Here is a 27,028-nt window from a genome sequence, read left to right on the forward strand (position 1 = left end):
GTGAAGACCATTAAACTATAGCCATGCAATAGAAGCCTTAATTGACCAAACCAACTTAGAACAGAGTTAAAATATGCCAAAACAGTGGCCGAAACTTGCTGAGATTAAGGCACAAAAGGCTAGAAAAACATGCTCACATGTTAGCTTGCAAACACGACTCAAGAGCAACTCTAAAAAGCAATCAAAGAGTGAAGCAGATGAGTATGTGACAGAACTATAAACACTGAACTTACATGTAAAAAGGCACTTTAACATGTAACCATCTCACATAAATCAAGTTTAAAGGGCTAGAATGCCAAGCTAGTGAAGCAATTTGCACTACAACTATGCAAAACAAGGCTCGTATACCCATCCTCTATATCTGGAATGGACTTCACACCCTGGGATTTCTTGAACAGCTTTTCAAGCTTGCTCACTTTTAACGTTGTGGGGTCCACCTCAAACTCAAAGGGAGAATCTGGTAGGTTGGTAGGTGTTTTGGACAGCTGAGGTAGAATCGGGGGCGGAGGTGGCCCCGTTGGGATGTCTGTATCCTCCTGGACATTCTGGACATTCGTCGTCTCCCCGGGCATTGGGACTCTTGGTGGGGGAGGAGCTTGGTGTGAAGCAGATGCTCCGGTTTGCTGTTGTAGCATGGCAATTAACTCTGCCTGTTGAGCCATGACCTCAGCCTGTTGTTTGGCAAATTCTGCTTGACGAACAGCGTCCTGCTGCATAGTTTTCATACTTTCTTGGAGTTGACGCATCATTTCCTCCATTCCTGCTATACTGCCCTGATCTAACTGAACTGCTGGTATATCTGCCTCTGTAGTAGACTTGGAAATCTCAACCTGACTGCTCAAGGACCACTGATCTGGGAACCGCGGTACCGATACATTGTGCCTTACTGACCTCCGTCTAGCAACCGGGGGTAAAGAGTAGAACACTGGTTGTCCGTCTATCAGATCCTTAGATCGATGGAGTCTGCAACCTCTAGTCTAGAGTGCTTGGGGAATATCTGCTTGATCGGAAGCAATTATGCTAAACTACCTAGCAAAAAGATAAATAAAGCAATATAAGGAAACAAACAACCAGAAAAATGGACAGCATAACGGCTTAAATAAACACAACACACAGTCGGTATGACAACACACAGTTGGCATTTGTAAGCTGAATATACTGTTCTCAACTACTGATCATTGTTTCCAAACCACTGCCCCAAATTTGAATCTGATACCCGTGGATATAACTGATTCGCAAAACACTGATGCCCTCAGGCCTGATGCCCAGACTTGCAAACTGATACATGCATTCCTATAGAGATGCACTCTAAAAGCACATAGCAAGCAAGTGAGAGCCAAAACACCCCTATAGAGGGGTAGGGTTTCCCTGTCCTAGTTTCATCAAGAACTAGGGTTTCACTACGCACACAGCGGTTTCAAACAACCTATAATCGGGTAAGCAACCTGTCCTAGTTTGGAATGGTCACTACGGATTCCGATATGCACTAGGTCGAATGGTCAAAAAGGGTGCCTCGGTCAAAACTGGGGTTTGTGTTCCCATCGTGGTAGAGCCCGTAACCGGTCAGCCTTATGACACGCTTCTCAAAACGAGCCTTCGGCAAACCGTTCAAGAATAGCAGATGGAAAACACGGTGTCCTAGGCGTACCAATGCAAATGCAATGCAAAGAAACACATAAGTGTAATCAAAACAAGATATCATGAGTTCGAGTCAAGTTCTCTAATTCCCCGGCAGAGTTGCCAGAAACTATAGACGCGCCCTCGAGGGGCCTCATGCTACAATTTGGACTTGTTATGTCACGGTTCTTAATCTGATCTCACATTGTGCGATGTGAGATTGATAGATCACCAAAGAGTTCAAATCTGACAAATCGTTTTGAAAAACTGATTTTTAAGAAAGAAGTGTCAAACATGGACTGCTTTGCCAGATACAAAGTCGCCACCTAAATATTTTATTTTGGGGGAATTTAGGAAACCCTGACTCGTGCCTAAGGCCATGTGTCCGTCATCACCAAAGTTGCCTCGGCTCGGGAACTTGGGTACGATTGGGGAAGGTCATCTATGAGCACCCCCGCTCGCCCGATCAAAGATCGCCCTGTACTAAGCATGGTATTTTGTTTTGAAAACATATGTGTTCTTATTCCAGTTATTAGCTAGAATTTACTATGTGATGCGCACAACACACAAGTATAAACTAGATCGCCAAATTTGGATCAAAGCATCGCATGTTTGTTTATTTGAAAATGGTTTGATGGTGCTACTCGTAAGTAGGATAAGACGTGGATTTGTCACCCTCAAGTGGGCTTGAGAAAACATGATTTTGCCACTCTCAAGTGGGCTTAAAACACACATTTTGATGAATTGTTCCAATTCAAGTAATCTAACCTGCACCCACAGGCAGTTATATCACATAAGCAGTTAGCCTCATGGCAAGCATGCTATCATGGTAACACTCACACTCATGCAAGATGCTAAAGCATAAACACTTACCGAGTATTCCGAGCCAAAACAAGAAACTAGTTAGAAATCATGCATGATCCTAGTTCATGTTAAGATGGCTAATGCAACACATGCAAAATGCAACTAGAATAGGCTTGGCTAATCTAAGAATGGCATGTGAAATGCGACAACTCGATACACGTATTCAAGTTGGAATTGAAACACTATGCGATTAGTATGATACGCCGAGTCCGGTGCGTGCAATATGAATGAATGTATGCAAACATGCTAACATAAGTATGCGAATTGAAACATGACCTAAAACTAACCATCAAAAGAAGGTAAGTAAAAGGGAGAAAGACGTGGGGTTGGAAGACATTCACACACGCACGCACACTTATTACAAATTCGCCCTCTCGACGGAGGGTCCAAATAAATAATACAAACCCGAATGATTAATCAACTATCCTAGCTAATTAATTATTACAAACCCTTAATTAATTAACAAATTAATTACAAAAAAGGAGGCCGCCGCAGCTCTACGTCGGAATGATTGAATGATGCATACTCGATCGCCTCACTTGGAAACCCGTTGCCATGCCACATGTTGCCTCTGTTTGCACTGTTTTGCATCTCTGAAAATTGTGAAAATCCTTGGGATGCTTCTGAAACACTCCCTGCGCACTGTGGGAGGTCACCGGCCAAGATATAAACTCACCGGCCATGGGAACATGATCATCGACCAAAAGTGGAGCTCTCGGCCAAGTTAAGTTAGCCGGCCGGCACTGAATATGGCCAACCGGCCATATCTTCCTACAGAATTCTGGTTTTGCTGCAGCAGAGGACATACAGTGCATGGCAGGGCATTTATAAGACAATGTGTGCACGACCACCCTCCCTATCATACTATGAACTCAAGGGAGTATGGCTCTCGGCCCTCGGACCACCAATCACGCATTTCAATGCATGATGGCCCAAGGTGCCAAGAGTGCAAATCAATTTGGAATGAATGCAACAAAACACATGAATGCCTAGAACTCTATCATGCTTGATCAAGAGCGTCGGCGACTAAGGATTGGGGGACATTTCGTCACTTCAAGTATGAAACGTCCCTCGGCCCTCGTGTTTGGTTTGGCACCCCAAACCAAACAAAATGCAATGTATGTATGCCAAATACAATGCAAAACATGCAACCAATGTAACGCAACGTAAGCATGCCAAATGTAATATGACCCGACATGCACATGAGGTTAAGGTAACAAACCTGCCAAATGCAATGCAACCTAAGTTAACATGTGGCAAGATGCAAACTAACAAGCATGCAAGGTGCAACCTAGGTGTACAAACATGTAAAGTGATAGGCATGCAACAAAGATACCAATCATAAGGATGCAACAACATGCAATGTGATAAGCATATAACAAATACACAAACGCATGATCCATGGACTTACACTAAAGATGGATGGACCTCAGCCGTACCAAAATAGTGGCCAAAGTGCCAAGAAATAATGAACAAAACACACCCAAACATGTGCATGTAAAGGTCCAACACTTAGGCACAAAAAAGTCGACTCTTAAGCACATTTAAAAGAGACAAATATAGACAAATAACAAGCATGATAAGCTCTAAAAATATGCAAGGGATGATGCCAAATCAACCAAGCCATGCAAGTAAAGCATACAAAGGAGCCTAAAACTTGAGACTAGCCAAGGGGCTCAGGCCATGGCTATGTGAAGCAAGCCCCAAAAGGCCAAGGAGACCTAGAACAGTCCCGAGGCAGGTCTAAGCAAGACCAAAAGTGAGCTCAAAGCTAGCCAAAACAAGCTAGAATACAATGCCAAAACAATGGGGCATGCAATGCTATCAAAGAGGTGTTATACTACACCTAACACAACCAAACATGGCATGATTTAGGCAATGGAAAACAGAGTCATGGCATGTTGAAACAAACTCAAAAACCCACTTAGATGGTATCTAAATAGTCTAAGCATAGAGGCATGCACAATGGTCCAATCTTGAAGCATAAAACACAAACCTTCTAATGCATGGAAAATGTTATGAATGTGAATGCATGGCCACATTATATGGACTGAAATCTCATGTGAAATGATGCCAAATCATGAAAAACGAGCCAAGTAATGTAATCATGCGACTTAGGCCTTCAAAGCTAACAAGCTAGGATGAACTAAGGCTATACAAAACATGACATATATGATCAAAACGACACCAAACAGAGCTTTAACATGCTGAAATATGACTAAAAGTTCCTTTGGGTCGAGTCAAAATATGCAAGCATGATTGTCCAAATGCAAGATACACGTTATGGCAAATGAGAGGATTGCAAGACAAGTGTATGGTGAATGCATGAGGCCATCAAACCAACATGAAACAGAGATACAACATGACCAAACAACACCAAATACTTGCTAAAATGGAGTTAAAACAAACTAAGTAAATATGCTACCATTATAAGCCCTTAAGGCAAGCAAATGAGACATAAGGAGGGAGGGGTGTCCCTCCCCTATACAAGACCTCAAAACCACTTCTCCACCATTGAAAATCCTCTGGATTTCAGTGGTGAGAAGGTTGAAACAAGAAAGGTTCCAAAGCCAAAAGGAAGAAGCACAAAATGAGGCCAAACATGGCCTAAATGGGGGTAGACAACCCCCAACACAAAAGTGACCTGAACGAGACATCTCAAGCATGAAAATACAGAACTTTTTTTCGTAGGACACTAATCTCAAAACAGCATGCAAGTATTGCTAAAAGCTTAAGCAAAAGTAGGAAATAAAAAGAGTAGTTTCTCACCGTCGAAGAACACTTGAAGAACACCAACTCCAGCACCTCCTTCTGATCAAAACCAACTCAAAAACTCTGAAATCAACTCCTTAGCACCTCAGTAACTAAAGGATAGTGTAACACTAGGTGCCTTAGTGCAAAAATATGAACAAAAACACCCTTTAGAACATTATTACACACACAAATTTAGAGAGAGGGGGAGATATAGAGAGAGAGTGATATATCTTCTCTCTCAAATTGTTCAACCCCTGGAAAGGGAGGAGAGGCCCTCCTCTTATAGAAAATCAACTTCTAAGCTTCTTAGAGAAGCGAAGTGTAAGGATAAATCCCTCCATACACGTGTATGGAGGGTAGAGTCTGTGCTCACCAGCTGGCACATCTGGCATGCACAATGCCTGAAAAAGGCAAAGAAAAGGCCTCGGCTAGAAAATGTGGCCGATCGACCAAAACAATGGCCGGCCAACCACATACAGTGTCGATCGACCAATACATTTGGCCGGTGGCAAGAAAACAAGGCCGATGGCCTCAGGCCATGGCCGGTGGTTAAAGGGATGGCCAACAAGCCACTTTCAACCCCTAGGTGCAAAAACCACAAGTTCTTGGTCCACAACCAAGCACAAAACAGTCAAGTTGAGAGATCCTAAGGCAAGGTGCGCTACTGAAACTTCCGAGATCTCAAAACGAACACAAACATGAACGATCATCGAGTGTTCAAACGATGACGTCTAAGTCTTGAGGACGGTCAAAAATGGGATGTCTACAGTTGCCCCTCTTTGACAGAACTCGAAAGTCATAACAATGACGGGAGTGAATGTCAAAGCCCAGAGACGGCCCATTTTTGACAAGGTCGAAGACTTAGACAAAGCATAATAAATACAGATAAAGATATAAGCCCGAAGGCAAGGACAAGATGCAAGAACAATGTAGAAAGCCGAGCATAACTTATGATCATGCAAAGAAAGCTGTAACGAAGCAAAACATGCAATAGTTTTAAGCAGGCATATGCAAATCTAATTACATTACATGCAGAAGGGATGTAAGAGAATTATACAATTCTCGCTACGTCTCACGCAGAGAATACAATACAGTGCGGTTCGTCTGGTCTTGCCAGCTTCAAATGAACCGTACATACAATATCGTGCCTAAAAAAAAAAAGAAGAAAACTTAACAAGTACAATACTGTTAGAAACATGCATAGCAATGCAATTGAAAAATACGCGACAACGCGGGTGAAAGGGTGCATGATGACGCAACCTAAGTATGACGCATGACAATGCGGAAGGGATACGAGGAGAGCATGCGTGACAACGCAAGCCGAGTAGGATGCATAACAATGCAATTTGAAACAAGCATAACAATGCTAGGAAGGCATGCATGACAATGCAAACCGTGGGATGTATAACAATGCAATTTGAAATAAGCATATCAATGCAAAAAAAAAGGGCACAAACACATGTAAGTAAAGCACGCGCGACAACGCATACAATGTGTATAGTAAGAGAAACTTGAACACATGTAAGTAAAGCACACACGACAACGTGTACAATGTGTGAAATAAGAGGAACTTGAACACATGTAAGTAAAGCACACACGACAACGTGTACAATGTGTGAAATAAGAGAAACTTGAACACATGTAAGTAAAGCACACGCGACAACGTGTACAATATGTGAAATAAGAGGAACTTGAACACATGTAAGTAAAGCACACGCGACAACGTGTACAATGTGTGAAATAAGAGGAACTTGAACACATCTAAGTAAAGCACACGCGACAACGTGCACAATGTGTGAAATAAGAGGAACTTGAACGCATGTAAGTAAAGCACACGCGACAACGTGTACAATGTGTGAAATAAGAGGAACTTGAACATATGTAAGTAAAGCACACGCGAAAACGTGTATAACGTGTGAAATAAGAGAAACTTGAACACATGTAAGTAAAGCACACACGACAACGTGTACAATGCGTGAAATAAGAGGAACTTGAACACATGTAAGTAAAGCACACGCGACAACGTGTACAATGTGTGTAATAAGAGAAACTTGAAACTATAAAGTAAGATGAAGCATGTTAAATGCAAGAACAAAACAAACTATAACCACTATGCGCTTGTTATAAACATGACAATACATTGTAATGCAACACATTTAAAGCGATTTGTGAAACTCGCAAGATACAAAAGGATACGAAAAAGGATACACCTTGCGCGTATTCGAGCATCGCACACAGATGGCACAGTCCGAGGTCAAAACGGAGGCCGGTTAAGCTTCAAAAATGCATTTTATTGTACTGTCTTGAGGAATGGAGGTCCCAAACATCATATTTGACCCAAACAAGGGTGTAGGAGGTGCATTGGCCACAAGGGGAGGCCACCGGCCATCCATCGGCCATCAAATGAGACAATCGGCCAAATATTTAGCCGACCGGCCAACAATTTGGCCGACCGGCCAAAAATGGCTGTGTCGGGGCAGTTTTGGCATTTAGCCATGGGTCTTTAAATATAGGGCCTCAAACCCTATATTTTCACTGCCTCCTAACTCGAAAATCCCTCATCTCTCTCTCTAGGTGATTTCCCAACCTTCGATCCTCATTTTTCCTTAGTTTTTGGGCCCTTTTCGTCGTTTGATTCGCGAAACCCTTCCCATTTCGCACATTTTGAACCGAACAAAACTCGGTTTTGGTGACTTTTCCTTGGTTTCCACCACTTGGGGCTTGTTTTCCCCAAGTTTTCCTCGGTCTTCGTGCCTTTTCCCACACTCTGACCTTTTCTCCCATTTTTCACCCTCTCGGGGTTGACTTTTCAGTTGACTTTTGGCATTTTTGCTCGTTTTACACATTTTCGGCCATTTTCGCACTTTTTCTGAGATGGCTGACGACATTCCACAAGGTGAGAGTCCTCCGGAGATGGACATGGACCCCGAGGTCGAGCTCCTACCTTTTCGCGTCCGATCATTTGATCCGACGACCTATAGGCCGTCGATACATGTGCTCCCTCCTGACAGCCTCCGCCACTTCCGGAGCTATACACGAGGCGCGCCACTAGAGCTTCTACTGCGCGAGCCAGAGTCACATCTGTCTCACGGTGTCGCTGAGGTATATTTTTTCTCTGTTTCAATTTCTGCAATGTAGAACATATAACTGCAATAGTCAATTTTGTTCTTTAACTACTTAACTCAGACGTACCGATACATCACATGTTGTATTTCACCGTGAGCACACCGGTAGACACCCCATTTTTGACCGACCTTAAGACTCAGACATCACCGATTGAGCGCTCGGTGACGTTGCATATCGTGCTCATTCAGAAGTCTCAGAGTCGCGGCCGTAAGCCCTGCCTCCGGATTTCCGAACCCTCTTCTGTGCCTTGTGTCGGTTTGCGAACCAGACTTGGTTTTCTCAGTTTCTTTTCCCGAGGGGAGGGAGAGGTCCCGTAGACCATCTCTCAGTGGCCGTGGGCTACATTTTGTGGCCGCAGGCCATTTTGCCCATTTCGGAGTCCGGTTTCTGGTTTTTCGGGACCGTTCGTGTGCCTCGGTTCGGGACCGCTTAACCATCTCCATTCGCTCTGATTTTTGGCATACATCTTATTTTCTCCCTTTTGAGGGACACTGGGGTCTGAGAAACCCACTTCATGGCCGAACGCCACTTTCGGTGCTTAACAGCCCATTTTCGGGACCCCGAACTGCGTGTTTTGGCCCCCGAGCATTCGTTTTGCATCGGTTTTTGTTCATTTTTGGCAGGTACCTTTGTTTTATCACCGGGAAGGCCGTAGAAGGGTGGGAGGCCAGAATTTATCTTGGCAACCAGTTATGTTCCATTTTCGCCCTCCGACACCCGTTTTTCGCACTTCCGGGCCAATGTTGAACACCTTGGGGCCACTTTCTTGAACTTTGAACCACATATTTGTGATGTACACACTTGGGAGGATCCTAAAAGTTGGTGGCCGGCCAGTAATTCCATTTGACCCTTTTGAACCCCTCCTTCCGGGCTAATGTTGAACACCTTGGGGCCACTTTCTTGAACTTTGAACCACATATTTGTGATGTACACACTTGGGAGGATCCTAAAAGTTGGTGGCCGGTCAGTAATTCCATTTGACCCTTTTGAACCCCTCCTTTCGGGCTAATGTTGAACACCTTGGGGCCACTTTCTTGAACTTTGAACCACATATTTGTGATGTACACACATGGGAGGACACCATCATGTGGTGGCCGGCCACTAAACCAGCTTGACCCTTTTGACCCCTAGCCGGCCGGCTAGGGGATGTAGTCGGCCGGCCACCTGCAGCAAAAATACCTGGCCGGCCGTAATCCTCACACTATTCACTTTATAGCTGTATAGCTTTATCCCCTAGAAAATATCAATATCTTGGGGATATTTTGTGGGGGAAAGTTGGCCTCCTTTTCCCCCACCTTTACACCCCCTTTTTGGTCCTTATAACCAGCAAGCCATATCACATTTAGGGGTTAGAAAATTTGTTCTTCAACCCTCAAGACACAAATCTCCCTCCATCTCTCTCATTTTCCTAAAAATCCCTAAGTCCTACACCTTGTTTTCTTCATCACCACCAAGCTCTACCACCACCACTCCATTTCGGCAGCAAGAGGAGGAATTCCAGCAGCTAAAAGGCAACAAATTTGGTCCAAGAAGCAACAAAATCTTTGGTCTTCAAGGGTGAGTGACATTTCTCCTCTTTTGACCCTTTTTCTTGATCCATTTGTAAGCCCTATATGCTTATTGCTTCAAGCTCCGGCCCTAACTGAAAGTGGCCTTCTTTTGAGCTCATTTTCACTTTTCATTAAGGACTCAACCCTGTTTGAGCCCTCCATGATGCACTTGCTTCATTGATCCTCTTATATGTCATAATCTTGCATGCTATTTTTGGCCCATGAGCCATCTGTTTTTGAGCATGATGTAATCTGTGAATGTGCTTATTTTGGGCCCTTCTTCAACATTGTTGAAGGACCCCTCACCATTTGATGCCTCCATGTGCCACTTGTAGTTATATCCCTTATTTGGCCCCCATTTTTGCATAAATTGGCAGCCCCCCTTGCTTCTGTTTTTGGCTTTTTCACAGAACTGAAAGTGGCCTTATTTTGGCCTATACTTCATGTTTCATTCACATTTTTTTTCTGTTTGGTGATTATTTTGTATACTTCATGTTATAGCACCTTTTGAGCCTCAATCTTGTGCCATTTTTTTAGCATGTTTGTATATTGATTTGAGGCTTGCCATATACTGTAAACATTCATATTTTTGGTCCCTCTTCAATGTTGTAGAAGGAAATTTTTCATTTTGGATTTTTCTTATATCACTTGCTTCATTACCCCTCTCTTGGCCCCTATTCTTGCATGCCATTTTTTCCCTATCTATGCTTGCTGTTTGGCCATGTTTATAACTGTGAAAGTGCCCTTTTTGGGACTGCCTAGCTTCTGTCTTTGCATTACATGTCCATATCGTGCATGTTTGGCATAGCTATAGGCCATTTCGGGTGCCTAAATTTGCATTTCGGGACTATTCCATGCATTTGGTGTCATTTCGCCTCATTTCGGGACTGTTTTCCCCCATATTTTAGTGCTGAAATTCCATTAGAATGATTGCTTTCCATTTCTATGTCATTGCATCGCATTCTGTCATCGCCTCGATTTGCGTGCCCGTGTGCACACATTTCGAGGCACTTCATTTTCATCCATCGGCATCCTATGTGAGTGTGGCTGAGGCTCACTCATGTTGGTATAAGCCCATATCATGTTTTCATGTCATTGCATCGCATTCTGTCATTGTCTCGGTTTGCGTGCCCGTGTGCACGCATTTCGAGGCACTTCATTTTCATCCATCGGCATCCTATGTGAGTGTGGCTGAGGCTCACTCATGTTGGTATAAGCCCATATCATGTTTTCATGTCATTGCATCGCATTCTGTCATCGCCTCGGTTTGCGTGCCCGTGTGCACGCATTTCGAGGCACTTCATTTTCATCCATCGGCATCCTATGTGAGTGTGGCTGAGGCTCACTCATGTTGGTATAAGCCTATATCATGTTTTTTATGTCATTGCATCGCATTCTGTCATCGCCTCGATTTGCGTGCCCGTGTGCACGTATTTCGAGGCACTTCATTTTCATCCATCGGCATCCTATGTGAGTGTGGCTGAGGCTCACTCATGTTGGTATAAGCCCATATCATGTTTTCATGTCGGTATAAGCCCATATCATGTTTTCATGTCATTGCATCGCATTCTGTCATCGCTTCGGTTTGCGTGCCCGTGTGCACACATTTCGAGGCACTTCATTTTCATCCATCGGCATCCTATGTGAGTGTGGCTGAGGCTCACTCATGTTGGTATAAGCCCATATCATGTTTTCATGTCATTTACATTGCATATACCATCGCCTCGATTTGCGTGCCCGTGTGCACGCATTTCAAGGCATCTCTTTTTTACATCATAGTGCATACTAGGTTGTATCTTAGATCGCATTCTGTCATTTTCTCAGTTTGCGTGCCCGTGTGCACGCATTTCAAGGCATCTCACTTTCATAGCATGGTGTATGTTAGGATTGCATCTTAGTTGCATGTCATGCATATTGCATCGTGTTCGGAATAGGAGTTAGCCCGGGCATGGGAAACGAGGTGCATTTCGTACTCCGAGTGACGGAATGTATCTCAATTCCCCAGTCACCGACACTTCGGATTATCCATGATGGAGTTAGGTTTTATTGGGTTTATACGTGCATTCATTCTATATTGAGTTGTGCATTTCGACTCCTCGGCCATCATGCCTCGGTATGCGTGATTGGTGGCACGAGGATCGAGGCATGCATATATTTGTGAAATACATTGCTATGCCCCTTTCTTGCTCTCTGTTGCAGCAAAATGAAGAATCAGTAACTTTTCGGAGCTCGGCACGCTTTCCAAGAATAACTGCTAAACAGAGGCTAATTGGGGCATCCCGGTGGATTTCCGCGCAAGGCAACCCGGACATGCATCATCCATCAGAAGCAAGGCAGTCCCTGGCTTGCATGCCAGTTTTATTAAGCTTTCTTAGTTAATCTGTTAATTAATTAGGAATTTGTATATTATTCGGACTGTAACATTTGGACTGTAATATTCTTTTATTCGGGACTGTATATTTATTCGGACCCTCTGCGCGGGGGCAAAACTGTAATAAGTGTGCGCGTGTGTGTTGTATGTCTTCCAACCCCACGTCTTTCTCCCTTTTTATTTACCTGCTTATGATGGTTAGATTAGAGCATATTTCAATTAGTACACAGTATGATAGCATGTTTGCATCATTCATCTGTCTTGCATGCACCAGGCTCGGCGCATCATACTAACTGCATCGTACTTTCAATTCCAAATTGAATACATGTTAGTTGTAGCATTTCATATGCTATGTTTAGAATAGCCGAGCCTGCTATAGTTTGCATTTTTGCATGTGTTGCATTAGACATTTCTGTATACTTAGGGTCATGCATGATTTCTAATGAGTTTTCTATTTTGGCTTGGAGTACTCGGTAAGTTTTATGCTTTAGCATCCTTGCATACGTGTGAGTGACTGCCATGAATAGCATGCTTACTATGAGGCTAATTGCTTATGTGATATAACTGCCTAAATGCCTGTGGGTGAAGGTTGGGTTACTTGAATCGGAATAAATCATCAAATGTTTCAAGCCTACCTGCGGGTAGCAAACCATTTTCAAAAAGCGAACATGAAATGTTTTTGTTCCAATTCAGGCGATCCAGTCTATACTTGTATGCTGTACGCATCACATAGTAACCTAGGCTAATAACCGGAATAAGAACACACAATGTTTTCAAAAATAGATATCATGGTTAGTAGAGGCCGATCTTTGATCGGGCGAGCGGGGGTGCTCACGAAGTGACCTTCCCTAATCGTACCCAAGTTCCCGAGCCGAGGCAACTTTGGTGATGACGGACACGTGGCCTTTTGGCACCGAGTCAGGGTTTCCTAAATTTTCCAAAATAAAATATTTAGGTGGCGACTCTGTATCTGGCAAAGCAGTCCATGTTTGGCACTTCTTTCAAAAATCTGTTTTCTCAAAATGATTTGCCGGATTTGGACTCTTTGGTTCAGACTTAGAACCGTGACTACAAAATCGAGTCCGAGCTGTAGCGAGGTCCCCCGCGGGCTTGTTACAGTTTCTGGCGACTCCGCTGGGGATTTAGAGAACTTGACTCGAACTCATGATATCTGGTTTTGACTACACTTGTGTGATTCTTTGCATTGCATTTGCATTGGTGCGCCTAGGACACCGTGTTTGCCATCTGCTATTCCTGAACGGTTTGCCGGAGGCTTGTCTTGTCAAGGCATGACCATAAGGCTGACCGGTTGTGGGCTCTGCCAGTATGGGAACACAAACCCCGGTTTTACCAGGGCACCCTCTTTGACCATTCGACCTAGTACATATTCGGATCCATAGTGACCATTCCAAACTAGGACAGGTTGCTTACCCATTTATAGGTTGTTTGAAACCGCTGCGTGCATAGTGAAACCCTAGTTCCTGACAAAATAGGACAGGGAAACCCTACCCCAACATAGGGGTGTTTTGGCTCTCACTTATCTGTTATGTGCTTTAGAGTGCGTCTCTACAGGAATGCATGTATCAGTATATGAGTTTGGGCATTAGGCCTGCGGGCATCAGTCAAATATTGCCAGTATCAGGCCTGCGGGCATCAGTTCAGTATGTGAGTTTGGGCATCAGGCTTGCGGGCATCAGTTCAGTATTATGGGTATCAGGCCTGCGGGCATCAGCCAGTATTTGAGAATTGGTTATCTGCGGGTATCAGATTCTGTTTTAGGGGACAGTGATACAGGGATAATAATCAGTGTTTGAGGACAGTGTGTATTCAGCTTATCAACTGTGTGTTGTTATGCCCGGCTATGTGTCATGCATTTTATTTTAAGCTGTTATGCTGTCCGTTTATCTGTTTATTTATTTCCTTTTCGCTTTATTTATCTTTTGCTAGGTCAGTTCTAGCACAATTGCTTCCAACCCAGTAGGCATTCCCCAAGCACTTTGGACACGAGGTCGTCGACTCAATCGATCTGAGGATCTAATCGACGGACAGCCAGTGTTCCATTCTCTACCCCCTGTTACCAGAAGAAAGCAGAAAAAGCGCAGTGTATCTGAACAGAGATCACCAGAACAGTGGTTTCCCCCATCAGTGGACAGTCGGATTGAGATCCCCATTGAGACAGATCTGCCAGTAGTTCAGATAGATCAAAACAGTATGGCAACGCCAACAGGAGTTGAGGAGATGATGCGCCAAATACAAGAAACCATGCGGGCCATGCAGCAGGATGCCGTTCGCCGAGATGAACTCGCCAAGCAACAGGCCGAGATTATGACCCAGCAGGCTGAGCTAATTACCCGATTGCAACAGCAGAATGCTGCATCTGCTTCACATCAAGTCCCTCCTCCGGCAGAGGCTCCGTTACCTGAGCAGGCACCTACTGTTCAGAACGCCCTACCAAATGCCCAGAATACCCTGCCGAATGTCCAAAACTTACAAGAGGACACGAATCTTCCAACGGGGCTAGTTCCGCCCCCGCTTCCACCACAACTGTCTAAGGTCCATGCACCCAATCGCCCCGATTCTCCCTTCGAGTTCGAGGTTGATCATACAGCTCTGAAATTGAGCAAACTGGAGAAGCTCTTTAAGAAATCCCAAGGGGTCAAGGCTATGCCGGATATCGAAGACGGATATACCGAGGAGGCCGTAACACTCCCCGATAGGTTCAAAATGCCACAAATCGACCGCTTTGACGGGTCCGGCGACCCCATGGTCCATCTCCGACTGTTTGCAGACATTTTGCGGCCAATGGGCCTAACACGACCACAGAAGCTTTCACTATTCGGCCGAACCCTGTCGGGTGTGGCCGCCCACTGGTATGCAAAGTTACAAGATGAAGTGAAAAGGAATTGGGATGAAATGGCTGAGGCTTTTGTCGCGCAATATTCGTACAACACTCAGATCGAGATCACAACCCGTGATCTCGAAACGACATGGCAAGAGCCCAAGGAAACTTTCTCGGACTTTGTAATCCGATGGAGGGCAAAGGCGTCAATGATGACTTTAAGGCCCACTGACAAAGATCAAATCTGGATGATTGTGCGCAATCTCCACCCAAAGTTGATGCAGAGAATGATTGTCGTCCCCTTTCCTACTTTCGTGGATTTACACGAGATGGGGGTGCAAATCGAAGATGCAATGAAACAAGGTCTGTTTGACCACGATAGGGAGCAACCGAGGAGGACTTTCAACCGTAACAACAATGCGGGCCCGAGTGGCGCTGCAAATACAAGAGCCTCGGAAGTCAGTATGGTCACCACCACTCCCCCTCCCCCTCCAAGGCCCATGGCTGCCACACCTTTCTCCGGCGTGTCCGGAAGCAACACACAAACCAACAGATTCCAACCGCGAGGCCAAAGAACCTTTACCCCACTATATATGCCCCTGACAAAGGCTCTAGGGGTATTGATCAGAAAGAAGCATTTGAAACCCCTGGAGCCAAAGCCACTACCGAACCCACTCCCTCCCTCTCATGACCCAGCAAAGTACTGCGCGTATCACCAACAACACGGTCACGACACTGACCGTTGTTACAGATTGCGTCATGAGATCCAGGATCTTATTGACAAGCAGGTGATCGCGCCTCCTGATAAACCCAATGTCACAACCAACCCTCTCCCACCACATAACCAAGCTCCTCCTCCCAATAGAATCAATTTTATCCAGACTGGGGTCGCATCTTACGATCCTAGCATCTATATTACGCCCACCCACCTACCCAAGCCGGAGGTGCTCCTCCCCGATTGCACTGACTTCTTGTGCATGGTGGACATCTCCGAAACCCAACCAGAACCGATGGTGGTGACCGTCGAAGATAGGGCAGGGCAGATTTTGGGAGAGAATGAGATTGTTGAATCTGGGACTGGACAGAGTTTTGCTGGGGGAGCCTATGATCCAAACGAGTATATCCTATCAACGAGCCGAATTGGGCTAGGTATAGAATTGCCAGAGACAGGAGAGCTATGCATGATCCGAGGGGATGGATCTGGGCTATGGGCAGATGATCTGACAGTCGTAGAGGAGGACTTTGCCAACCTGCAATTTTTCGATGACCAGGAACCGGGGGATGCGTCAATCAACTGGTTCGACCATGAGGAATCGGCAGAGGCCACTGGATGGCTCGAGGATCAACCAGATGTAGTGGGGGAAGCCCAACCAGAACAGGGCCCGGCAGGGGCAGGAGTATCAGCTGTGGCCGGAATGGCCGAAAGTCAAGTTGTATCGCCGGAGAGCGCCGGTGCTAAGAATTCCGCGCGAGACTTGGGCATTATGGATACAGGAATTGTTGAACAAACAGCTGTACTAATGTAGCTGGAACGAGAAAAGTTTGAGGAAGCTGAGAGAATTAGGAAAGCTAAAGGCCCTGAGGGGACTGAAAGTGCTGTGTGCACGAAGATAGAGAATGCTGCGAGCATGTGGACAGGGAGTACTGCGAGTGCAACTAAACCGGAGCCAGACAGGTGTCTGTTGGCTGCCGACGGAATGTGGTGGGAAGACGATGACTTATGTCTTGCCCACACGGATGAAGACTGGGGGAACAATCAACCGGATGACACTTGGTACCTCGATGAGGTTGACCATATGACAAGAAGTGGACGGTACTTCAAACCCCCACACCTGGACCAACCCGAGGCATCCGGGAAGGATAGAGAAGCGGAGAAACAGAAGAAGAAGCAGATTGAAGATGAAGCTGTGCTGAAACAGTTAAAAAAGATACAAGCAGACATCTCCATCTAGGGACTGCTAATGGCATCACGAGTACATAGGGAAGCTATCCTATCTGCCATGGACAAGTCCAAACTCTCCATAGACACCACGCCTGAACAGCTGGTTGGGCTGGTTTTTCCGGGAGGAGGTTCCCCGGCATTAACCTTTTCGGACAAGGAACTACCGCCTGAGGGCACAAATCATAACAAACCTCTCTATATTTCTGTGGAATGTGGAGATAAGTGGATACCGGTGGTACTTGTTGATACCGGGTCTGCGATTAATGTCTGCCCGACCAGAACGGCATATGCAATCGGGTTAAAGCCCGTAGACTTCGTCCCAACTACCCAAGTGATCAGAGCATACGACAATACCAGCAGAGAAGTGATGGGGACTGTTAAAATTCAAACCAAGGTTGGTCCAGGACAACACAGCATCGAATTTCATATCTTGGACGTTCCCGCAACCTTTAACCTACTTTTGGGGCGACCGTGGTTGCACCAGGTCAAAGCAGTCTCTTCCACTCTACATCAGATGCTAAAGTACCCTCACGGGAAAGGGGTAGCGATCGTTTTTGGGAATTCATCAATCCATCCGCCGCCGGAAGTGTCCACACCTGTCTTGGAGATCGAGCACGGCACGGAGGATGTGTTTTTGTCGGGGTTCACTTTGGCCGAGGCTCAAATGGTGCAAAATGTCATGGCTGTGAATGAGGGTATGTACGTTAGTGCTCAATCTATCTACCTCATGAACAAGCTAAAACATACCCCCGGGATGGGATTAGGGAGAAGCGGCTGGAAGGGCGTCTCAGTGTTGGCCGAAGTGCCACACAACCCTCACACCTTTGGACTGGGTTATCTATCCACCAAAGAGGACTGGGTGAGGAAAGGAAAAGAAATGGCCGGAAGAGCCAGGCCAAAGAAGGCTGTGAAGCCATTTGAGTTAATGCATAGGCCCATCTGGGGTACCCTAAACGGACGCTTCGTCCGGGAGGGGGAAGATTTTCCATTCTGCGGCTTCCCGGAGCCATGGCTGAACGCGGAGAGGAAGCGCGTGCCTGGTTTTGAAATCTTCTTTGACATACAATTATCTGGGGATGACGTTGCCGAAGCGCAGACAGACCCACCAACTGAGGTTGAGCAGTGTAGAACAGTGGATCCTGAGAGCACAGAGCTTGAAATGGGGGTAGCACTGGCGAGTCTACTTTTAGATCCTCCGATCGACCAAGAGTTCTTGGGGGATAACTCTTCGGTTTCTATGATTGGAGATGAAATAGTTGCGGGCTTTCCAGCGCCGATCTTGGATGCATCTATCGCACCTTCTCTCATCTGGCAATATGAAGAAGGCTTTTTATCTAGCAGCTCCGGGTCAGGTAGTGAGCCGGAATCTGATTCCACCGAATCTGGTGCGTCGGAATCAGATTCCAGCTCGACTGAGTCTGAGTCCGGTATTCCTGGGGGTGACAACCCGGATGCCACAGTCCTGTCTAGGTCGTCATTTTCATTTTCTTTTGAGTCTGTTGTAACAGAGGAATCTGACGGCTTGGAAATATTTAATGAGAATGATGTGGATGTGGTTTCTGAGTATTTTTCTGTGCCTTTGATTTATTGCTTAAATCAGGATTTTCAAAATTTTGATGAAAACAACGAGGAAGAAATTCCTCCGGTTTTGCAACGGTTAATTGATCAAGAACAGGAAAGATTTGTTAAACCTTTAATGGATGAAATCACTACTGTGAATGTTGGTACTGAGAAGGACCCACGGCTGGTCCAGATCGAGTCCACGTTGTCTTCGGAGGAGCGCGAGCACTTAGTCGCTTTATTAAAAGATTTCAAAGATGTTTTCGCGTGGTCCTACGAAGACATGCCTGGAATCGATCCTGAGATTGTACAGCACCGGATCCCTCTTGATCCCGAGGCCCGCCCTGTCAAACAGAAACTCAGAAGGATCCGCCCGGACTGGGCTCTCAAAATTAAGGAAGAGGTCACCAAGCAAATTGACGCAGGGTTCCTGCTGGTATCTGAATACCCAACTTGGTTAGCCAACATTGTTCCGGTGCCAAAGAAGGATGGCAGAATTCGGGTCTATGTAGACTTCAGAGATTTGAACAGGGCCAGTCTGAAGGACGACTTTCCCTTGCCACACATTGATGAATTGGTGGATTTCACGACAGGACACGCCTTGCTTTCGTTTATGGATGGTTTCTCAGGCTATAATCAGATAGTAATGGCACCCGAAGACCGGGAGAAGACTGCGTTCACTACCCCGTGGGGTACATATTGTTATAGAGTGATGCCATTCGGGTTGAAAAATGCTGGAGCTACGTATCAACGGGCAGCAACTACAATATTGCATGATATGATCCATAAAGAGGTCGAGGTGTATGTGGACGACATGATTGTCAAGTCCAAAGAAAGAGAGGGCCACTACACCGCCTTACAAAAATTCTTTCAAAGGATCAAAGAGTTTCGGCTGCGACTAAATCCCCAGAAATGCGCGTTTGGTGTTACAGCAGGGAAGATGCTAGGGTTTCTGATTACACAAAGGGGCATCGAGGTCGACCCTTCCAAAATCAAGGCCATCTTAGAAATGCCACCACCAAGGACTGAAAAGGAGGTGCGAGGCTTTCTGGGTAAAGTGCAATTCATAAGACGGTTTATTTCTAAATTAACCTTGACTTGTGAACCACTTTTTGGTCTCCTGAAGAAAGGAAAGAAATTCCAATGGGACGGCCGATGTCAAGCAGCTTTTGAGCAGATCAAAGAATATCTACAGAACCCGCCCGTGTTGTCACCACCAGAGCCGGGGAGACCGTTGATATTGTACCTTTCGGTAACTGAGACTACCATGGGCTGCATGCTCGCGCAGGAATCAGAAGACAAAGCGGAAAGGGCCATCTACTATCTGAGCAAAAAGATGCTGGATTACGAGACCCGCTATACACCGCTGGAGAAGGCTTGTTTGGCCTTGGTATGGGCTACCAGGAAGCTGCGGCACTACCTGTTAGCTCACTCTGTAATGTTGGTTTCGCGTTTGGATCCCATCAAATATCTTTTCGAGAAACCAGCACTTACGGGTAAGCTAGCTCGTTGGCTGCTGTTGCTCTTCGAATTTGATTTGAAGTATGTAACGCGCAAGTCAGTAAAAGGGAGAGCGGTAGCGGAGTTCCTTGCCGACCACCCGGTTGAGGGGGATGAAGCGGTTGAGTATCTATTCCCAGATGAAGCCATTCTGCACGTCGAAGATGAAACTTGGACGATGTACTTTGACGGAGCGTCAAACCAGTATGGGTATGGGATAGGGGTGTTGCTGATAGCGCCTGACGATTCCCGTATCCCTTTAGCATTCAAGCTCCAGTTCAAAGTTTCGAACAATGAGGCAGAGTATGAGGCATGTATTGCTGGCCTGGAAGCAGCCCTAGAACTAGGGGCAAGACGGTTGGACGTCATTGGGGACTCAAACCTTGTTGTGTCTCAAGCAAAAGGAGATTGGAAAGTCAAGGAGGAAAGGATGATAATTTACCACCAAACCTTGGATTTGTTAATTCCTCGGTTTGAGAAGCTAAATTTCACCCACCTCGTAAGAGAGAACAACAGGTTTGCAGATTCACTAGCAACTCTATCTTCCATGATAGACATCCCGTCCGGAGTCCGGATGCGTCCAGTCATTATTGATCAGAAGCTTGCGCCAGCATACGAGTCGATTTCCGCCATAGATGAGGCTCAAGACGGCAACCCTTGGTATTACGACATCTGGAACTTCTTGGAAAAGGAGACATATCCACTAGGGGCAAATGCCAAGGATAAGAGGGCCATCAGAAGAATGGCTGCTCAGTTTATCATCTGCGGGGGTAAGCTGTACAAAAGGGGTCATCTGGGAATGCATAAGCTCTGTGTAGAAGCTGAAGAGTCAAAGCGCCTGATGGAGGCCATCCATGGGAGGGAGTGCGGTGCACACATGAATGGAGTAATGCTGGCCAGAAAGATCCTCAGACAGGGCTACTACTGGTCAACCATGGAGGAGGATTGTATTAGTTTTGTTCGGCGATGCCACAAGTGTCAAATTCATGCAAACCGCATGAACATCCCGCCGTCAAAACTGTACAACATGACTTCACCATGGCCTTTTTCGGTTTGGGGAATTGACGTGATCGGAGCTGTTACCCCGAAGGGGTCAAACGGGCATGAGTTTATCCTAGTAGCGATAGATTATTTCACAAAGTGGGTCGAGGCCCAATCATACACGGTGTTGAAGGCATCGCACGTCGCAAAGTTCATCAGAAACAACATCATCTGTCGCTACGGGGTGCCAAACGAGATAATTTCAGATAATGGTTCCCATTTCAAGAAAGAAGTGATAGACTTGTTGGAAAAATACAATGTGGCTTTCCATAAGTCATCTACATACCGGCCACAAACCAACGGAGCGGTTGAGGCCGCCAACAAGAATATCTAGCATATACTGCAGAAAATGGTGGGAACCTACCGGGATTGGCCAGACAAGCTGCCATTTGCTCTGTGGGGCTACAGGACTTCAATCAGAACTTCTACTAGGGCGACTCCATATTCATTGGTCTATGGAATGGAGGCTGTTCTACCCATCGAGATTGAGGTTCCGTCATTATAAGTATTGGCTGAATGCCAAATAGCCGAAGCAGATTGACAGCAAAGCAGATTCGAAGAACTCATGCTCTTTGATAAAAGAAGACTGAAAACACTGTACCACATCCAAGGCTATCAACGCAGAATTGCCCGGGCTTTCAACAAGAAGGTTAAGTCCAGGAATCTGAAAGAAGGAGATTTGGTGCTCAAAAACAACCGAGCTCCTATCCACGACCCAAGGGGCAAGTTCAAACCCAATTGGACTGGTCCTTACATCATCAAAGCTGTCTGGTCAGGTGGAGCTGTGGTTCTGATGGATCTAGATGGCTTGGAGTTCTCACAACCGATCAATATGGACAAGTTGAAGAAATATTACCCTTGAGAGGCTCGCTAGGCCGAAAACCCGAAAGGGCGACCTAGGCAAAAGTCAGAGCACAAAAAAATTAGAAAATATAAAAACTGAGCTCGCAAGGTTGAAAACCCGCAAAGGGCGGCCTTGGCAAAAGTTAGAGCGCAAAAGGAGAGTGAAAATACTCGAGTGAACCTTGTCCTGAACTACGTAAGGCTTGATTCCCATCTTTGGGATACGTAGGCAGCTTCACATTGAAGTTCAGCCATAAACTTTTCCCCGATCAACTCTGTCCATTTCGATCATCTCAGTCATCTTTATCTATCAGCATTTATCGCGATCTCCGGTGCAGTGCTGTTCAAACTAGGGGCAACTTTCCGTTGCCGCGATGGTGCAAAGTTACTCAGACTAGGGGCAACTTTTCGTTGCCGTGCAGTGCCGCATTGTTCTTCAGACTAGGGGCAACTTTCCAGTTGCGGGGATCTGGAGTTGTGCGTCTCAGTGACAGATCTTCGGCATGTCCAATTCTGATCCACATCGAAAATAGTTTTGAAATGTTTTAATAAAAGTCGACTTTGTTCAAATTAATCTTTTTACGACTAAGACCATTTTTGGACCCAAAGCGGAAAATTTTCAGTACCATAACCTTCAATTTCATTGATTTCAAAATAGAGTTCTCTTGCTCTTGCATACAATCGAGGTTGCTTTTTTAGTACATTCATAAAGAAAACTTGAAAATACTAATAAGCAATAAATTTGGGGCATAGTTGAATCAAATATCTCTGCGTCCCCTCCAAGAGCTGGACGAAGCATCTGATGCCAAGCTAGGCCCAACCTGTGCCTCCTCATTGAGCCAATCCAAGCACTCATTGGACAAAGTGCAGCTGAAAGTGGAAGCAGGGGCCAAGAGCTCTCTAGTCCTCCATGCTGAGGCATATCGGGCAAGCTGTGCACCCCGGACCGGGAAAGCAGCTGGGTACTCAATCCCCTCCGGTGGGCAGGTCTGATCATGACCGAACTGACGCAGGAACCAGAACGGAAAATAAAATACGCAGTGGGTTAGACCAGTCAATTGGATCCCAATCAGCCGGGACATACTATAGCTCATTGCCGGGAGGTTGAGCCAAGGACAACACCAAGCGATGTGGTCTGCGGACAAATTACACATCCAATCAAACCACCACCTTTCGTCAAGAGCATTGACTAGGCGCTGCCGAAAGAAGTAGCCTCGAGCTGAATAGGCCGAGCAAGAGTCCACAACCTGCAACTTGTCCATTAACCATACCTGGGGGAGGGATGGAAAATGAGAGAATAAAGAACAGAGAGATGTACGATGAGAGAAAAGTAAGACAAGGGTTTTGTGAGAAAAACCGAGCCTGAGGGTCGAGTGATGTGAGCAAATATATATGTAAGGTTGGGTGGGAAACATTACCTGCAGCAGCAGTGGACTCCCGGCAAACCTAGTCGCCTCCCGGCGATAGACAGAATCTAAACCCATCAGTGTCTCGGCCAAGGTCATGGCAATACAGCTCTTTCCTTCTCTCAAGCCTTGGGCAACTTCAATCAGGCGAATGCTAGCCCCGCCGAAGCCCAAGGAAAGCAGAAAGTGAGACAACAAACATGAGCAGAGGGCGTGTTGCCGGAAACCCTGCCAATAATGGTTGCTGCGGTCACCGGCGTCGGAAAAACGATGGATCAAGCCGAGGATTTCCAGTTCCCCACTGCAGATCAGAGATCGAGCATCATGCGCCGTGAGCCCACACATCCGCCCTAAAGCCTGGGCATGGCCAAAACGGAGCTGGGGCAAGATCACTTCAGAGCATTCAGACTCCATCAAAACTTGAAAATCTTCGAAAGTGGGACATACCTCTTGGCCGCCGAAGCTAAAAACGTGTCACTGGGTTCCAGAACCTTGCCGCGGCATGGAGAAAAGGGAGCTGTAGCGGAGTACGGCTCAGCGTGAATAGTGCATTCAAGCCGAAACCCCGGAAGTTCAGCTTTTCCGAGCCATCTAGAGAAGAGATCCAAGATGTGAGATTTTCCGCGAGAAACGCCTCCATCTTTGTGTAAAACTAAGATGAAATGAATGTTCCCGAAGTTGAGGCTTTTATAGAGGGAAAAACACTATTCACGGGGACACGTGTCAAAAACCAGGTGGCTGCAGGAATAAGTGGCCGGCCGGCCACCTTTTCTGGCTGGCCGGCCATTTACTTTTTACAAAACTGGCCGGCCGGCTCCCTCTCTCCACAAAATTGGCCGGCCGGCTCCCAAAGGTGGCCGGCAATGCTGCAGTGTATCCCCTTGGCCCTGTTTTACCCTTCGAGGGAAAGTTTTAAGCATCTCCATGCAACGGGAGAGTCAAAGGCCTTCATTTCCCTCTGTTTCGGATGCGTTCCGATGCCCAGATCGTCCGAAGTACACTCTGTTGTTGTTGTTTTGATTATCGAGTTGTTGTTTTGATTATCGAGTTGTTTGTCGAGCGGACGTGTTTCGTGTTTTTGAGTCATTGCGCTCTGTTTAAGCAGTCTTTGTTTAAGTCTTGTTTATTTGCGTTATCAACGTTATTGCATTTTGTTTATTGAGTTGTAAACTTGCTAAAGGTTCTGTTATATCTTAGTAAGTTGAGTTGCTTAGTTTGTTGCGTCGGTTCACTACCTGACTTGGTGATTACGCAATGCACATTCCCATTCAATTTCATTTTGTGCGAAATAAAATGATGCGATACGATGCTAAAGTTTAAAATACAAACACCTTTTCAAAAGTTGTTTCATTCCATCATGCTTTACAACAAACAAAGGTACAAGTTTTACAAAAAATAAAACTGCCTAACAATGTGCAAAGTGCTACAAACTACTAGCAAAAAGAAAAATAAAGCAGGAAACAGCAGCATCAATGTCCTCGGGAGCGGGAATGAGAAGCACTCCTCATCCTCTTCTGTGGAACAACCTCTGCACCATCATCATCATCTGAGTCGGAGCTGTCATCCTCAGGATCCCCCTCAGCCTCGCCTCTGTTCCCCGAACCAAGACCGGAGCCCCCCTCCTCAGCAGATGTCTCTGACTGACGATCGGTAGCCTCCTCCTCCTTCTCATCATCCTCCCCCTCCTCCTCCTCATCAGGCTCCGCCTCTACAACGTGAACCCTGCGTCTGAGGACAGGCCCTCCTCGAGCTCCTCGAAAAGGCCTCGATGGCCCGGCTCCTCGGAAAGGCCGGGATGGCCCAGCCCCCTGAAAAGGCCCAGACGGCCCAGCTCCCCAAGGAGGCCCAGGTGGCCTGGCCTGCGGCTGACCGGACCATGAAGGCATCTGAAAACAAAGAGTTCCATTCAAATACATCAGTCCAAATATATACATCAGATGCAGATACAAGCAAAGGCTACGTGAAGTGGGTGCATGTAAATACAGTGTACAAGTGGGGTGTGTGTCAGATGCGCTCTACACAAGTAGTCTATCGATGCAGTAGAAATCAGCATGTCATCAGAAGTATGATAAATGCCAGAAAACTGAAGGGTACCTGAATGCCCGCGATAGACAACTGTGCCTCCCTCCGCAGGACCATGCCCTCGAGTGTGGCCACCAGTCCAACCACCTCCTCCACGTACCCTCGCGATGGCTGCAAATATGAGCTCATAATCATCAGTGAATGAAAGAGTGTCTAAACGTCTGAATGATGAATGAAAAACAGTGAAGCATACCAGCGGTGAGTCAGGATCAATGGCGTATCGATCACTGGGCATCGGAGGCTCTAGCGGGATCGGGGTCGGAGAGATAGCCCCATACTGCCACGCCATCAACTCAGTCGGCATATCTGGCCATCCAGGATGAGGATAAGTCGACGGAATCGGAGGAACCGGTCTAACCCCACCTCTAGATGTACCAGCCCTACTAGTAGAAGGGGCGTCTGCAGCCCGAGCTCGGGCCTGGCCCGAGGATGACATACCGGCAGGCCTCGTCATCGGGGTGCGAGCTCCCGTCAATGGAGGCATCAAATATATGTGATGGTAAGTGGCATAGTCCCCCTCCTCGAGATATAGTAAAGCATCGCTACCCAGCATAGCGCCGACTACCTCCGAGAAAGAGAGCCTGTCAGCAGTCCGCATACTGACTGGGGGCACTGCGGGAGGATCCTGAGAAAGATACCCCCATACCTGACGCAGAAAGCGTTCCCCCAGGAACCATGCCCTGCCAACCGGCCCTTCGAGCAGGACCCTATACTGGGAGGTGTCTGACCCTCCGGTATACTGAAGTCGGAGACCATCACCCAGGGGCGCCCAAGGCTGCCATGAGATCTGCGGATGATGAATACATAAACCAATCAGAAATCGAGAATATACAGAGCAAATCAAAGATGAAAATGAAAGGAACTGAAAGTTCTGAAGTACCTCCGAATGCCGCACAGTGTCAAAATACTGTCGCAAGTAAATGAGGGTCTCTCGGGGTCTCGGCCGGTGCGGGCCCTCGAACACTAGTGAATATGGGGTCATGGGGGGCCCTGCCACCTCCAACTCTGGGGCTAATGCTGGGAAGTATACATAGACCCATAGCTGAGAAAAGCAGTGCAGAATGTAAGTACGAAATGCTGAGAGCAAAGTACAGACTGTAAAAGTGTGCTGTGTGTGCAATGTACAAGTAATGAAAAGCAGAAATGCAAATCAAGGGGACAGAAAAGTACCTCCCAGGCTCTCCAGTAGCCGCCAAGTAAATCGCCCCGCCCGCGGGAGGTCGCGCTCATATAAAAGTAAAGGGTAGCCAGGCCGGCGCCACCCCATTCATATCTACTGACCTGTGATAGGTCAACCAAAGCGCTCAGCAGATATAACCCGACTGTGTTCCCTCTATCGGCGAACAGGGTAGTCCCGAAGAGGAACATAAGGAAACCACGGGCGTACTGCTCCGTCTCCTCAGGAGTCTCGGGCACCATCTCCGCCCGCCGGAAGTGGGAAGAGAACCAAGTGTATCGGACTCTCCCAGAAACCCTGTCAACAAGCGGGCGAGCCCCCAATAGATACATCCAAGCAGCCTCCCACTCGCCCAT

The 27,028-nt window shown here is 46.5% G+C and overlaps 1 protein-coding gene across 1 annotated transcript; it reads right to left on the bottom strand.

Annotated features, from left to right (window-relative positions):
• Positions 1-1,020: 1,020 nt before the first annotated feature.
• On the bottom strand, positions 1,021-27,028 carry LOC145818968 (uncharacterized). Its single transcript, XM_082912942.1, has 6 exons — positions 26,666-27,028; positions 26,376-26,537; positions 25,689-26,282; positions 25,508-25,606; positions 25,135-25,299; positions 1,021-1,029 (listed from the first exon to the last, which is right to left on the bottom strand). The coding sequence occupies exons 1-6, from the start codon at positions 27,026-27,028 to the stop codon at positions 1,021-1,023; spliced, it is 1,392 nt and encodes a 463-aa protein (XP_082769068.1).

Source organism: Camellia sinensis, chromosome 2 (assembly GCF_055761805.1).
Source record: "Camellia sinensis isolate YWXY chromosome 2, ASM5576180v1, whole genome shotgun sequence".
Classification (NCBI taxonomy): Eukaryota; Viridiplantae; Streptophyta; class Magnoliopsida; order Ericales; family Theaceae; genus Camellia; species Camellia sinensis.